This window comes from Peromyscus maniculatus, chromosome 5 (genome assembly GCF_049852395.1).
Source record: "Peromyscus maniculatus bairdii isolate BWxNUB_F1_BW_parent chromosome 5, HU_Pman_BW_mat_3.1, whole genome shotgun sequence".
Taxonomy (NCBI): Eukaryota; Metazoa; Chordata; class Mammalia; order Rodentia; family Cricetidae; genus Peromyscus; species Peromyscus maniculatus.
Genome location: NC_134856.1, coordinates 81,786,744 through 81,803,573, shown reverse-complemented (window position 1 = coordinate 81,803,573; position 16,830 = coordinate 81,786,744). Strand labels below are relative to the sequence as shown.

Here is a 16,830-nt window from a genome sequence, read left to right as displayed (position 1 = left end):
ATTTTGTAATCCAAATGGAAAACAAGCCCTGCCCCCCCCAGCCAGATGTGACATATAATTAAAAAAAAGATGCATATTATCAATACCGTATGTTTGTCGGCTGCCTTTCTCTGTGAGGTTCCAAGTGTTTTTCAGAAATATCTCGCTGTCCCCATATGTTATTCCTGGCTAAAAAAAGGGCCGGGAAATGCCTGAAGTCAAGCAGAGTGTGAGATGTCAGAGGAGATCTTGGTTCTTTTATTTTTCACAACACCTTGCTCGGTTCTGTATTTAGCGCACCCAACTCTGGGGCACAGGGTGGTGCCTCTCTTTGGACTAAGTCATGTTAAAACAACAAACAAACAAAATCCATCTCTATTGTATCCTGCAGGCTGTTTCTCGCTGTAGCCCTAAGGCAAAAGCTTGAACAAGCAAACAGCTCTCACCAGGCAGACTGATGGAGCCAATTACTTTCTGACTAGCTTCCTGCATCACACTCTCTGCAGTCAGTTGCTAGCAGGGCACCAGCCCACTCACCAGCCACAGGATGCTGAGGCACAGTTCTGCGGAACTGGAGTGAAAGATCATGAATGAACCCTCGCTGTGAGACCGTATCACCTGGAGGGATGTCACAATGGTAGATTGCATTTGGAACTCTGGCTAATTAGGCTGTCTCTGACAAGTCCTCAGGACTTCAACCCAGACTTGAAGACCCCTTAAAGCTAGAAACTGAGATTCATTACGGATGCCCAGTGTAGGAATTCAAGAGGCAGAATCGGGACTTTCTCTGCAGCCACTGGTCTGAACTTCTTAAAGACATTCAGTATTTACTGAGGTTAAGGTGAAATCATACCAAGGGCAGAAAAGTAACCACAGGGGCCTCTATCCTCCCTATTGATGATACAATCAGTGTAGAGTATTGCTATGCTGTAAGTCCTGATTGTCACACTCATCAAAGCACTTAACATTGTCATGTGTGTCTAAACGAGGCCTTTTTCCAAATAGATCTTTTAAGTTTGTCTAGGCTCATCGGCTGCTGACCAGGCTCTCGACCCCAACGCACACCACACGCCTGCTGAAATCAGAGGCTAATGTGATACTGTTTTGGTGTTCATTAGCAGCGTTTGACAAATATACTCAATCCTGTGTCCATGCACCTGCAGATTCAACCAACTGTGGATGGAAAAGGTTTGTTCATTTGTTTTTTTTAAATTGCATCTGTCCTGAACACGGACAGACCTTTCTTCCTTGTCATTATTCCCTCAGCAGTACAGTGTAACAACTATTTACGTAGCATTTACATCTTGTTTAGGTACTGTAAGTCAACTAAAGTAAATGGGAGGAGTATGTGGGTCTTATGCAAATATTATGCCATAAGGAACTCTCGTATCCACAGATATTGGTATCCTGGAGATAGGAGGAAGATCCATGGACCGATCCCTGGAGAATGCCAAGGGATGGCTGTGTTTCAACCTCTCCATCTCCTGGGTACAAATGATAGGACTTGCCACTTTCTGGCTCCTATGTGCTGGGTGGGGCTATATAACTGGTAGCAGCCAATGACTTGCAAGTGGCAGTGATATGTGTCATTTTGGGGATATAACAATTAGATTCCTTTAGACGTAACAGCTCGTAGAGTCTGAGATTGTACTGCACTCAGGCCCCTAATCAACTCATGACAGATGTGAGAAAGAAATCTTTGTCATCACCACCCAGTATAATTTGGGGATTGGAATAAACACTGCTATTCTAAGGGTTTCACCATTATTGGTTTGGTTTTTTTTTTTTTTTTTTTTTGCATGCTTTTCCATCTTTAAATCCACACCCCACCTTTGTCTGCTTGGCAGCTTCTCTCTGGTCCTTCCAGACCATCCTTATCGGGCATCTTTCCTGCACAGCTGCTTCTGAGGCCTCCTGGATGCCGGCATTCTTCAGCCTGGGCTGGCACCGATTGCTGTGCGCATCTCTATCGCTGCCCGTGCTTGGTACCTTCCTCGCTGCTGTGATGAATACTGGACAGTAGCAATGTAAGCAGGAGAGAGTTTACTTTGGCTCACAGCCCGAGCGAACAGTTCATCACTGTGTGGGAAAGTTGGGGGGCAGGAGCGTGAGGTAGGGGGGCACATTGTATCAGAGGGAGAGAGAGATGAATGCTTCCTTGTGCTCCGACAGCTTCCTCCTTTATATTCTGCCTGGGACCCCAGCCCATGGGATAGTGCCACCCACATTTGAGTGGGACATTCCTCCTCAGTCAAACTTTTCTGGAGATAACCACACAAACATCCCAGGTATGGATTTCCATGGTGACTCTAAACCCCATGAAGTTGACAATGAAGACTGACCACCATGGAGCCGATAGCCCATTTTATTATTGCTATTTATGGAGCTGATATCTATTTATTTATTTATTTATTTAATTAATTTATTTATTTATTTATTTATTTATTTATTATACAGAAGACGGTGCCAGATCTCATTGCAGATGGTTGTGAGCCACCATGTGGGTGCTGGGAATTGAACTCAGGACCTCTGGAAGAGCAGTCGGTGCTCCTAACCTCTGAGCCATCACTCCAGCCCCCTGATATCTATTTTATTATTGCTATTTATGTTCTTTTTTTCCCTTTAGACTTTAAACATCTCCAGGGTGAGAAGTGTACTCCACTCCTTTTCTATTCATAGTGTCTATTTGAAGCCGCAAGCTCAATGAATGCCTCCCAGAGCAATCGAGGCTCTCAGAGATGCTGAAGGGCGTAGCTGAGGCCTGCACCTCAGTGTTAGGCTGTCTGGTCATGTAGCTCAGAGGCAGAAGGTTTGCTGGCCTGTCACGTGCAAAACTTGCTTCAATCCTCAACCCTGCTCAAGGGAGTCGGGGTGGGGGGGGGGGAGACTTGAGGAAAGAAGTTTATAGTCCTTACGTTCCCGGGTAAAAGATAATATATACAGTGGTTCGATAATTTGATAAATTTAGCATTTACCAAATTGTGGAAGATATTTGTTAAAACAATATTTTTTTCTTGATCCAATATTATTATCTATATACTTCAATTACTTGAAAGAAAAAAATTAAAACCATACTTTCTTCTTCTAATACTTGCAATTTAGTTTTTTAAATGGGAAAAAAATTTTAAAAGATGGGAGAGATGAACTTTTTGAGGGAAAACTTCAAAAGTGTTTTTTGTAAAGCCCCTAGTGAGCTGGGCGTGGTGGCGCACGCCTTTATTCCCAGTACTCGAGGAGGCAGAGGCAGATGGATCTGTGAGTTCCAGGACAGCCGGGGCTACACAGAGAAACCTTGTATCAAAAAGCCAAATAAATAAATAAATAAATAAATAAATAAATAAATAAATAAAGTGTCATAAATATAAAAGTCCCTAGTGGTTGTTTAAGTCTATCTCTGCTTACAAAATGAAGGAAAAAAAGAAATAAGAAAACAAAACTGAAAATTCGGCTTGGATAATAAAAAATTTCTTTATGTAGATGACTATACAGATTTTCTTTTTTCTTTATTTTTAGAGTGATTTTTACATTGTAGAAGGAAACATTGTTAAATATCTTTCATTTTCATAGTGTATCCATACAGATTAGCAATTCTATCTTCCTCAACTATTTGGAATATACTATTAATTTCCAAAGTGTGGGCAGGAGAGGCAGCCTAGTCACATGCTTGCTGTGAAAACATGAGGTCAGATCCCCAGCCCTGTGGGGTGGCCTATCTGTAACCCCAGTACAGGGGGATGGGAGAGAAGCCGCTCTGTAGCTGGCAGCCAGTCAGTCTAGCAGAAACAAGCTTCAGCCTCAGTGAGGGATCTTGTCTCCAAATATAATGTGGAGGCTGAAGAGATGGCTCAGTGGTTAAGAGCACCTGTTGTTCTAAAGAGCTGAGATCTGTTCCCAGCACCCACACTGGGCATCTCAGAACTGCCCGTAACTCCAGTGGATCAGCCCTCTCTTTGGCCACCTCAGGAACAAGGTCACATGGCGTAGAGTCACACAGACACACATAGATAAAAAACAAAACAACAACAACAAAAAACAAAACAAAACAAAAAAAAAAACTACACACAAAATTAGGGGGAGAAGTTTTGAGAAATACACCAGACATCGACCTCGTGGCTCCACAAGCACATATACACATGCATGTGTGCATACACACATGTGTGCCCATATATGAACATACACATACAACACACACACACACACACACACACACACACACACACACTACAGCAAATGGGTAAGATTCTCAGTGCCTATAGCACATGATGTAAACGTTAGTTCCGGGTAGATAACCAGGGGAGATCCCATTTCTTAGGGCTAGCTCTCTACATGAGAGGCAGCAGCATATTTACTGTTCTTAATTCTAAAAACACATCTATGCTTGTTGCTAAATGCACTTCATTGAGTTGTTAAGAATAGACTCTTAACTCTAATATGAACTGACAAGATCGTGTCTCAGTGCCAGTCAGCAGCAGAAGAAAACACACATCTGGGAGAGAGTCGGGGAAACTGCGCACCTTCCTTAGATCTAAGGCACACAGACACAGGATAATGTCCTCTGCGTAAATACCTAAGGGGCTATGTTTATTTAAAAGTCCCTGTGGTGAAAGAAAGAAAGAAAGAGAGAGAGAGAGAGAGAGAGAGAGAGAGAGAGAGAGAGAGAGAGAGAAAGAAAGAAAGAAAGAAAGAAAGAAAGAAAGAAAGAAAGAAAGAAAGAAAGAAAGAAAGAAAGAAAGAAAGAAAGAAAGAAAGAAAGAGGAAGAACCCTGCTGGTCATCTTGGGAGCAGCACAGTAGAGCTGGCCCTGGTGGTGTGGGTGCTGGTGACAGGCCCTCTGGGCTATGAGAGCAGGAGAATTGGCCCCACCCCTCGCTGCCTGCTGCATTGGGTGAGCTAGCTGGGGCAGTGGTGGAGAGCTGGTGGGCTGACCAACCCAGCTACCACCTAGGCCTGGAACCAGGGCTCTGAGTTGGACCACCCAACATCCACTTCATCGATGAACTGCTGGAGCATGTGAAGGGGCCGTTCATGCAGACCCAAAGCTGCAGGATCTCCACAGCACAGGGCAACAACAGGATATCCAAGAGGAGTCCCAGTGAGGGCCCAGTATGGATAGTGTGGCAGCAGAAGCCAGAGGTCTCGAACCAGACAATGACTCATTGGAGTGAACACTTTCAAAGTAAAGATGTATGGACAAAAGGGTTTACTGGGTGACTCATGTGTCACATTACAGCTTCCATGATGTGATTTTCCCCTTCCTTTTAAATCTTGTTATATTTTATTTTGGGGGGAGGTTGCAAGGGCAGAGGGCAGATATGAAGAAACAGAGAGATGAATAGGATCGGGATGCATGATGTGAAAACCACAAAGAATCAATAAAAAGTAAAAAAAGGAAGGAAGGAAGGAAGGAAGAAAGGAAGGAAGGAAGGAAGGAAGGAAGGAAAATGAAACTTGGAGAAAGGTTTGGATAATAAAAATGTACCTCTGGAGATATAGTAATCTTATTTTGATTTTGACCTATAAATTCTCTCTTTTCTGTGTTTTTTCTCTTTAAAAGATTTTCCTATGGTTCCTGCTGTCAGAGGCTCTGTGGTGTGCTGGTTGAGAGCATGGCTCTGGAGCAGGCTGCTAGGGTTTCTTTCACTCGTGCTATGTGACCTGAGACATGCGACTTACCTTTACCAAGTCTTTGTCTCTTCCTCCGTAGAAGGGGAGTGAGATGACTTCAGAATGTGACGTGGGGATTAAGAACTGAAGACTGGCAAAGCATTTAGACCGGGGCCTGTTGCATAATGTGAACTCAACTGTTACTGTGAAGTTCCTATATTACAAGTCTCTTCCTTGGGGATTTAATTTTATCCATATATTGTTGTTCTCTTGTTGTGTGTGTGTGTGTGTGTGTGTGTGTGTGTGTGTGTATGCAGGTGTGCATGTGCATGTCTCTGTGTACACACACAGGTATGCATGTCTGTGTGTGCATGTACACATGCAGGTGTGTATGTATCTCTGTCTCTCTGTGTGTGTGTATATGGGGATCCAGAGGTTGATGTCTGGTGTCTTTCTCAATCACTCTTCACTTTACTTATTGAGATAGGGTCTCTCACCAAACCTGGAGCTCACCAAATTGGCTAGGCTGGCCAGCTGGTAAGCCTTGGCATCCCCAGCACTGGGATTACAGGTATGCACTACCATGCCCAGCTTTTTCATGTAGCTTCTGGGGGAATTAAACTCAGATTCTAATGCTTACATGGTAAAAACTCCTCAGCCCAGCTTTATTTTATAATTGCAGGTGCATCTTTGAAACTGTATTATTTACTTTAGGTCTGTGGTGCTATGGATCACACCCATGGCTTTATGCATGCCAGACAAGTAAAGCCCAACTGAACTCCTGTCTCTAACCCTAGTCACCGGCTGTCACCAGGCATGGGCATTAGAAAGCCTGCAAAAGGTCTGGGTCTGGGGGTGCAGACCTATAATTCAACCACCGAGGAAGCTGAAGCAGGCCATCTGTAAGTTCAAGGCCAATCTGGGAAACCTAGTGAAAGCCTATCTTAACAATATTAAGTAAGGAGGCTTAGTCGTTGAGATGGTTAGTGGTTGAGAGCACTGGCTGCTCTTCCAGAGGGCACATCTTTGATTCCCAGCACAGAAATAGTGCTCATGCCCATCGGTAACTCCAGTTCCAGGGGCTCTGACACCCTCTTCTAACCTTGGAAGGCACCAGGCACGAATGTGATACCCATACACAGATGCAGGCAAACACACACATAAAATGAATTTAAAAAACATTGTGTTTTTTTTTTAAGTAGTGAAAAAGAAAGTGAATTACAGCTCAGTAATAATACCTAAAAAAAAAAAAAGAAAAGTCTGCAACAGGATGATATGTGGATATAGAAATATAAATGTCTGTCTTCATAATACACGGGAATTGACTTTTTAAAGAAAACTCAAGTATCTCTTTGGATATAAGTCAATTTTTATCAGGACATTTGGTATTGGTCATCTATATATTCTTGTTTTATTTGTTTTCTTCCTCCCTTCTTTCTTTTTCCCCTCCAGGTTAGGATCAACCCCAGGGCCTTACATGTGCCAGCCAAGTGTTCTTCCCTTCCCCCTTCAAAGATTTGTGTTTATTTTTATGTATGGGTGTGTTGCCTGCATGTACAACTGTGACCACATGTGTGCCTGGTGCCTGCAGTGGTCCAAAGAGGTGTCAGATCCCCTGGAACTGGAGTTATGGAAGGCTGTGAGCCTCCAGGTAGGTGCTGGGAATGAGGCCGGGTCCTCGGTGAGAGCAATGATTGTTCTTAACTGCTGAGCCATGTCTCCAGTCTCTGATTAATACATGGCAAAGCAAAACAAACAACAACGGAAAAAAAAAAACCAAAACCTATTACATTTTAAGAGATAAAGTAATAGTACTGTGGATAAGCTTTTCATCATATGAAAACATACACTGATTTAGATGGTCTAAGAATCATCTGTCTAGTTGATGCCATTGGCCTGTCTACAAACTATTTTGAATTCCACTCAAGCATATGCACAAACCAGTGGAAGACCTGGAACTGGGGCCTCATTTCTGGTTTCTTTCTTTTTTTTCCTTTGGGTTTTCAAGACAGAGTTTCTCTGTGTAAAAGCCCTGGCTGTCCTGAAACCGGCTTTGTAGACCAGACTGGCCTCAAACTCACAGAGATTCACCTGCCTCTGCCTCCCCAGTGCTGGGATGCAGGTGGGGTGGGACCACCACCGCCTGGCTTCATTTCTAGTTTCTAATTCTTTCCATCATCCAGCTTGCCTAGCTGGCGTATCAAGTTAGGTGCAATAATCTGAAGAGGGGTAATTTAGCAATTTTCAAATTTAATCTGAGCATTTGCTTTAGGGTAGCATAGTCTTTCTTTCTCCAATACCATTTTCTCAGTACTCAACCTGGGTCATATAAATTAGGGGTTAGCTGGAAAGTTTGAGTGTAAAATTAGTAACCCTTTAATGATGGGTCATTAAAATGCCTTTTCCTTGAGCTCTTTAACTAAACAAATGTTAAGGGCTTTAAGAAAATATTAAGACTTTGAACCTCTGTTACTCATCATCCCATCACTATAACAAATACCAGATGGGCCAAGGGTGTAGCTCAGTGGCAGGTGCTTGGCACTTGTGAGGCACTGGCTTCAATCTCCAGCACCAAAACCCAAGCTAAAACAAAACCAACCAACTGACCAACCGACCAACCAACCAACCAACCACCACCACCACCACACAAAAAAAAAAAAAACCCATGCAAACAACAAACAAACAAAGGGAGAGAAAAGCCCCCAAACACATGAAATGATAAACTTGTATTACTATAGAATCTATGAGAAAAGGCCCACAGTTGGGTATACCAGTTCTCCCTCTGGCCTTGGCTAAGGCACATGTCATGTTAGAAGCATTGTGTGCCTTTGGTTAGGAGGCAGGAAGAAGAGGCCTGTATTCCATATTGTTCTTCAAGATTATACCTCCATGACCTAAAGTACTTCCGTTAGGTCCCACCTCTCAAAGGTTCCACTGCCTCTCAGTAATGTCACAGTAGGGACCAAGGCTTTAAAACATGGACCTTTGCAGTACCTTTACCATTTAGACTATAGCAGAACCCAAGCCTTAGTAATCCAAATATCTGACAAAGCTTTTTTTTTTAAAAGATTTTATTTTTATTTTTTTTATTTTGTGTGTATTGATGTTTTGTCTGCATGCATGTCTGTGTGAGGGTGTCAGATCCCTTGGAACTGGAGTTACAGACAATCGTGAGCTGCCATTCGGGTGCTGGGAATTGAACCTGGGTCCTCTGAAAGAGCAACCAGTGCTCATAACTGCTTAGCCAGCTCTCCAGTCCTCTGTCAAAGCTTTTGGAAATAGAGTTGTGGAGGAACCGACACCTGCTGACTGACAGACTGTAGTTTATTGGGAACAGACTTAGGGAGGCAATGCCAAAGGGGAATGGCAGCTGCCAGTTCTTCCACCAGAAAAATGTGGAAGGAGCAGCCAGCTGTGTTGGAGGAGAGTGTGTACACTGGCCATCTAGGAAACAGAACTGTGATGTTTACAGGTTAAAATATTCTTTAAAATTTTTTTTATTTAAAAATATTATATATATGGGTGCTTTGCTTCCATGTATGTCTGTGTACCACGAGCATTCAGTGCCCACAGAGGCCAGAAGAGGGTGTCAGATCCCCTAGGACTGGAGTTATAGAGGGTTGTAAGCCACCATGTGGGTGCTGGGAATTGAACCCTAATCCTCTGGAAGAGCAGCCAGTGCTCTTAACCAATGAGCCATCTCATCTCTCCAGTCCCTGAAGCATTCTAAAAGGATGAAAGGTTTGATTTTTAATTGCTCTTTCCAGGATCAAGAACTTTTGTTTATTTTACATGGCATCTGGTAAGGGAGAAATGAAAATAATCCAGCCCAAACGAATGTGCCTTTGGCATTTCTATTGTCTATAAACCACTGGATCTGCTCTTCTGGGTGTGATTTTGCCAGCTCTCTATTAAAAAGCTAGTTCCCACCCCCCTCAGGAATCTAGTCCAGATGGAAATAGCTTTTTACCAATGAACCAACATCATTATGGAGTTTGGACAAGAAAGCAAGCTTCTTCACAGTATTGCTACCAGCAATACAAATATCAAATAGTGAGCTTAGGTCTGTTTCTTTATCTACTCCACACTGCTTTATGGAACCGTCACCAGGTATAAATTACAGTGACTATGTTGGTAACAAAGGCAGTGATGGGATGCCAAGAGCCTGGCTCTCAAGGAGCTTGTGCAGTCTGGTAGGAAAAGGCACACCTCCTGTGTGTGTGTGTGTGTGTGTGTGTGTGTGTGTGTGTGTGTGTTCGTATGCTCCAGTGTATGCACACACGTGTGAAGGGCAAAGGGCAACCTCAGGTGCCACTCCTCATGGACTACCCACATCATTAATTCTTTTATTTATTTATTTATTTATTTATTTATTTATTTATTTATTTATTTATTTATCTATTTTGTTTTTTTCGAGACAGGGTTTCTCTGTGTAGCTTTGCGCCTTTTCCTGGGACTCACTTGGTAGCCCAGGCTGGCCTCGAACTCACAGAGATCCACCTGGCTCTGCCTCCCAAGTGCTGGGATTAAAGGCGTGTGCCACCACCGCCTGGCTCTTCTTCTTATTTTTTTTTTTTTTTTTTTGGTTTTTCGAGACAGGGTTTCTCTGTGTAGCTTTGCGCCTTTCCTGGAGCTCACTTGGTAGCCCAGGCTGGCCTCGAACTCACAGAGATCCGCCTGGCTCTGCCTCCCAAGTGCTGGGATTAAAGGCGTGCGCCACCAACGCCCGGCTCTTCTTCTTATTTTTAAATCATCTCTTCCTGGCCTAGAAATCACCAAGAAGATTAGGCTGACTGGTTGGTTGGCTACTGTACCCCAGGATCCACTTATCCCCACTTTCCCAGCCTTGGGATTACAAGTGTTTGCTACCACATCTGGTTTATTATTATTATTATTATTATTATTACAAAAAAAACCCAACAAAAAAACCAACACCAAACCAACCAACCAAACAAACAAAACAATACCAAACCTAAAACCCCAAACCCACCTGGATTCTGGAGATCAAAGTCAGGTCCTCACATCTGCAAGGCAAGTACTTCACCTACTGAGGCACCTCCCAGTCCCTTCCCGCTACTTTTCCTTACACTTTGATTTTTCCTGTGAAATTGTCTCTTTTTGATGGGACAGAGGAAGAGAGGGAGATGGAGAAAAAAAAAAAAAAAAAACAATAACCAGGAAGGGGGATGGGACAGTGTCAGCTGTGCTTGAAGTTGACTTCTGCTTGTCCTTACTGCATATCTCTGTATAGAGTTCATATATATATATATATATATGGGGATGCTGTATGCTCTGGACTATGGGGACGTCTCCATCTTTGAGAGAAGTTCCTTAATTCTTTCTTTCTTACATACTGAGTGTGTAGGTTCTTTTCTGGGTTTACAGCAGCAACCGTGGTCATGTAGGCACAATAGCATTCTGAGATTAGTCTCAGAAGATTATAATGAAGCTGCAAAATTCCTATGGCCTAGTGACCTCTAAGCCAGTCATAACATCACAGTGTGACCCATTACTCATATGTTTGTGGTAATGGTGGTGTAAACAGACCCACAGAGCTGTACCTTGCCTAGAAGTACTACAGACACCATTACTTAAGTAAATAATGCCTGATGATAGATGATTCTTACTGCTTTATTTATTTACTGTGTTGAATTTTTTATTCTAGAACACGTTCCTTCTACTTATGAAAAAGAGTTGACTGTAAGTCAGTCTATTATGCTGGCAGCACCCTCTTCTCTCCAGTGTTTACTGTTCCTCTTGATTGCATCATTTTGTCTTGTGCTAGATTTAATTTCACGTTTTGTTCATTTTGGTCCTAGGAGCAATAGGCGGTTTCTCCCCCCACCCCCACAATATGTGTGTGTGTGTTATCCCACAGGCTGGGTGTGTAGTAGGCTACACCATCTAGGCCTGTGTAAATACACTTAACATGATGATCATGCAACCACTCAGGTGTCCCCCTTTCTGCCCTGGAGCTAACGGCCACTGAAAGGTGGAAAACGTCACTCAGACTCCAGGGAGAGATGGTTTGTCTTCTGACCTCCGTGGGGGTCACCAGAGAGCTTGAAGGCAGAGCCTCTGGCCAGTCCGACCCAAAAGGGAGGTGATGGGGGAAGATTCTTTTTCTGAAAGCAGATTCACACCTCCCCCTTCTCAAATTGGAACAGTCCTGGGAAAATGGGACAGGTGTCCCTAATCAAGAGACAGGGCTGTTGACTCAACTCAGCAGAGCGGGCCCTCGGGGAGAGGAAATCTTGCTACAAAGAAAACTTAAATTTTCCGATCCAGAGGTAGTCCCTGCCAGGGGCAGGCCACAAGACCAAGGAACCCTGCTGGCTGTCCTCTAACAGGTGAATAGCTGGTCAAGTCAAAGTTCATTCTGGAGATCAGAGGCCCAGGCAATTCTTTGTTTCTTTGCCTCTACTACCTACTAAGTAAGCCCTCTGCGGGTTATGCGGATGGGGGAAGGAGGTAAGGAAAGGCACCAGAAGCTGCCTTTCCACAGGATCCGAGGTTTTGGCCACAGCCGCAGAGCATCAGGAAGGAGCAAAGCGAGAAAGAGCAAACCAGAAGGGTTCAAACACTAGCCAGTCCAATCACTCCAGTCCTGGGCTAGGCCAGCCACGGTGTCCCGCATTCACCCGTCACTTGGCCGCCAAATATCTCCGGGAGTTTTGCTTCCAAAGAGACCACCAGGCAAGGATTTGCCTGTCCTAGGAGTGCCTGTCCCGTACACTCCGAGGCTCCCTTTAGCGGTCCCGAAATTGACCTGAGGCCGATTTTGGTGCAATGCGAATTAGCTCCAGCAGCGGTGTCAGTGTCGGGAGGAGACTGCTGAGCTCTGGGAGCGCCGGCTTGGGCAAAGCTGCGACCGGGAGTCAACGCCCGCTGGTCGCTGGCTCCATCCAGGCCCCCGCCCATTGCCTTGACAACCAGCTCCCACCCGCCCTCCGGCACAGCAGGCTTGGGCCACCGGCTCTTGGGCATGCGAAGGCGCCCCGCCCTGGGCGCCCCGATTCCGTGAGCCGCGCATCTCCACCTTGCCGGGAGCTTCCGAGCGCCACGCAGAGGCGCCCCCTCCTGCCCGAAGAGGGAAAGCCCGGGCGCCCCCAGCCTTGACTTCATAATAAAGCTCCCCAAAGGCTAGGGCTCCCCCGCGCGTTCCAGCGCTTTGCACCTGCCGGGTTCCCCTACCGGTCCTTGCTGGGGGACTCTGGGTGCGCGGACAGCCCAGGAGCGTGCGTGGCCCCGTGGTCAAGTGCAGCATCCCGGCGCCCAGGGCACGGCGCTCGTGGGGAGGGGAGCGGGACATCCCCGAAGGCCGCCTCGCGGGAGGCGGGGAGGCTGCCGGGTGCACGGGGAGGGCGGGGAGCCCGCGGGAGGAGGCGGGCTGGAGGAGTGGGGCGGGCGGCGGGGAGGGAGCAGGAGCCAGGCAAGAAAGTAGCAGAAAGTGAGGCTGGCAGGCGGCGGCAGAGGCAGGAAGTCTGTGCCGGAGAGCAGCAGAAATTAGAGCCAGGGAGGGACCGCGGCGGCAGCAGCCAAGGCGAAAGAGGAAACTGCCGAAGAGGAAGCTCTGCCGCAGCCCGAGTCTCCCTGCGCTCCGCATCCTCCGGCTCTGCATCCCCGCGCCCAGCATCCCCCTGCGCCCGCGCCGCGCCCCCGGCGCCCCTCCCCAGCGCACCCCCGGTCGCCCCACAGCCCTAGTCTGCCATGGCCCGGGAGAACGGCGAGAGCAGCTCTTCCTGGAAGAAGCAAGCGGAAGACATAAAGAAGATCTTCGAGTTCAAGGAGACCCTCGGAACGTAAGTGGGTGCTGGGGACCAGAGGGTGGAAGTGGCATCGTGGCAGCAGCTTTGCATCGGCGGCTCCTGCTGCTGCCGCCGTCACCACCACCGCGGCAGAAATTGACTGGTCGCTGCGTGTCCTCATTGTCCCATGGTTCGCTCTTGCGGGGACCCTCCGCGAGTCCACCGCGTGGGTCTGCGCCCACGGGTGACACCTCTCCTGGGCGGGGGAGGGGAGCGCTGGGCGCGCAGAGAACAGCCCACGCGGGCGGGCGACTTTCCATTTCCCTTGCCACCACCGCCCTCCACCGATTTTTCTCTCCACGCGTGACTGTGGGCTGAGTATGGTGGATCTCGTTGATCGCTGGCTGTGTGCACTTACCGTATGTATGGGCGCACTGGGTCGACGAAAGTGATCACGAGGAAATTAAGCTTTTGGTCCTGCCCTTACATCATATAATCCTATGGAATTGACATATGCGCGTACTATGTGTAGGCAAGACTTTGGATGGCCTCAGGATGGTGAGAGGGAAGAATTTCGCAGTATTCAGAGTGACATGTGGGCAGAGCCTCATCTGAGTGTATATTTCACATAGGGTCAGCCGCACGCACTGGGATGCATGTCCGGGTGAGCGGAGGGTTAAGTGAGTCTTTAGAGGCGGTTCTCTCCGCGGCTTCACGTAATGTAGTCTCATGCTTGATGGTTACATCTCAAGAAAGCAGAAATAATCAAAAGTGTGTGTCATCAGTGCTCTGAACATGTGCCTCTCAGCACAGCTGCAGTTCCCTTCCTGCGCATGAGTTGGTTTTGTTTTGTTTTGAAGCGCCTCAGATAGGTACAAGGGCTGTGAAAGAATTCAGCGCTGCCAAAGGAGTCTGAAGTTCAAGTTATTTTCTCCCCCTACTTGATCAGCTTCTGATTTTGATCAGTATCTGTCCATACAGATACAGTTACACACGGGCTGCCTGAAATGAGCGTTTTGCTGGGGTTTAGGAGGTGTTGGTGACACGGAGAAAAGAGGGGGTGTTTCCCGGGCATATCTGTGTGGCTGGGTGCTTTTCTGTCTTTCCTTATGCCACCTTAACCTTCCTATTTCTGCACCTGCTTTGCTTTCCCAGGATCCCATTTTTAAAATCTGCTCTAAGCTCAGAGTTCCACAGCTAAATATTGCTAATGATTTCCCTTCATGCCTCTCCTCGCCCGCCCCCACCTGCAGTGGGTCCCCCAGAGAGAAGTTGTAGGGTGACATTCTCAGCTGTGCTGAGCTCTAGAACAGGGTCACCCTGCTGCTGCTGCTGCTGCTGCTGCTGCTGCTGCTGCTGCTGCTGCTGCTGCTGCTGCTGCTGTGCACCAGGGAAAGCATCTCTGTGCACCTACTTTGTGTCTTTGTGGAAATAAAACAAGGAGCTCTTAGCTTTTTAGTAAAGAGGGTTAAGCTTTTAACTTTCCCAGTTAAGAGGATACTTCTGGTCCCAACTTTTCAAAATTGTCGTTTAGGGTTGAGGTTGTGACTTTGAGATGCACAAGTTAACAGGCGAACAGAAATGTGCCTTCTGCTTGTCCATCAGGGACCTGGCACATGATTGGAGATTGAGGAATACCCTCCTGTGTGAACAGATCCCCTTACATGTCTTTTACCTGCAGGAACCCTATTGCCTGCAGCCTTCAGGTACAATCTCCCTTCACTGACTGTCCTCACTGGCAAAGCCAGGCACCATGCCTGCACCTCTGCAGTGGCCAGGCTGCTGAGAGGGAGCCGGCTTGGAGCAGATTGTACTGTGTAGCATGCTGCTTGGGTTCACTGGAGTGGCGTCCATTTCTGGGAAGGACAGAGCCTTGACTTCATGCTGACCCGAGCTCAGGCAGAACAGCTTTATGGACTTGAGCTGTGCTCCTGTGAGCTGGTTCTTTCCTAGGGTCCCTTCTGTTTGAAAATAATTCTTTGCAAAGAAACTCTCTGGTGTAATGCTGACAGGGTACCTAGGTTGGTACTAGAAATACAATGATCAAGATTTTTTTTAAATTGATGACATAATAATATTGACAATTATGGTGGCATTCTTAAAAGTATACTAAGCACTAGGTATTTATTCTAAGTTTCTTGTGTATATTAATCCATTTTAACTCACACACACAAAATTCCTGACATAATTATGTAGTGCTACCCATAATTTCCAGACGAAGAAACTGAGGTATGAGAGAGACTGTGAGCTAATGAGCTAGCTACTAAGTGATGGAGATAATGTTCAGAGCTAGGCAGAAGAGGTGCATGTGTGTGCACACATGTGTTGGAGTGCACGTGGAGGCCAGAGGTCGACACTGGATGGCCCCTTCTTTTGCCTGCTGCCTTACCGTTTGAAGCGGGGTCTTAGACTGAACTTGCGGCTTATCCATTTGGATAGAGTAGCTGCCAATGAGCTTCAGGGATCCAACTGCACTGGGATTACAGATGAGGGCGGCCATGCCCAGCTTTTATGTGGGTGATGGGAATGCAAATTCAGGTCCTCATGCTCCTGTGGCAGACCCTTTCCTTACTGAGACATCTTTCTATTTCCAGAACAACTCTCTGTGATCCTCAATGCTGTTCAGCTACTTTATAGCCTAAAAATGATAACTTAACCTGAGAATAGGGGAATGTAGCTGAGTAGTAGAGTGTTTACCTACCATGTGTGGGGCCTGGGTTACATCTCAGGACTACAAATAATTATAAAAAAGGTTTTCATATACGGAAAGCCACTTTTAATAAGGACACACATAAGAGACTATTATGAATAACCTCCTATCTAAATATGCAAGGACTTCAGAGTTCTTGGATCATCACCATTGTACCATCTTCCTGAACTTGCTAGAAGTGGTCCCAAGTTTAGGATGTCTGGCTCACCTTGAGCCAAGTCTAGTGACCTTGGCCTAAGTCTTACTATGGAAGTTACTTTCTGTCCCTTCAGTTTGGGTTTTACATCTGGATTTTTCTCTTATTTATAATGAAGTCCAGCAGGAATCAGAGGTGTAGACAACAATAATTGAATAATTGGAGTCTATGCCCAAAGATCCATGTAGCTCCAGTCATACTGTTTCCCACACTTTTACCAAACATCTTTAAGATCCTAAGGTAGGAAAGCCCTGCCAGAAACTGGTCAAAATGCTTTTGGAATAAAACATTGTAAAAAAGCAAACAAAACAAACCCAGAGGAGGATTCAGTAGCAGGCTTTGTAATCCTGTATTTGGCAGTCTAATCTGGTATCTCTCTTCATAGGCTGGAAGGTCTAATGCTAGAAGGAGAGGGTCAGGCCTTTTGTCAGTGTGCTTAGAGGGACCTTGCTGAGCAGGGGCCCAGCGAGTGGTAACTGGATCAGGGGGGTTGAAGAGGAGACGGAGGGAGGGGAGAGGGGCGGGCTCCTGGATGCATACGTCCAATGAACCTTCAAGTCGGGCCCCAGGAAATGCTGTCAACCCCTACGCTT

At 46.3% G+C, this 16,830-nt stretch overlaps 1 protein-coding gene across 3 annotated transcripts in view; it reads left to right on the top strand.

Moving 5' to 3' along the window:
* The first annotated feature begins 12,965 nt into the window (after positions 1–12,965).
* Camk1d (calcium/calmodulin dependent protein kinase ID) overlaps positions 12,966–16,830 on the top strand; it is a 411,952-nt gene continuing 408,087 nt past the window's right edge. For 2 of the 3 annotated variants that reach the window (XM_042278119.2, XM_015993508.3), the window contains exon 1: positions 12,980–13,385. In XM_042278119.2, the coding sequence (XP_042134053.1) occupies positions 13,294–13,385 (92 nt within the window). In that variant the 5' untranslated portion in view covers positions 12,980–13,293. Of the gene's footprint in view, positions 13,386–16,830 lie in introns of all 3 variants that reach the window. The other variant, XM_006974656.4, reaches the window with a different exon arrangement.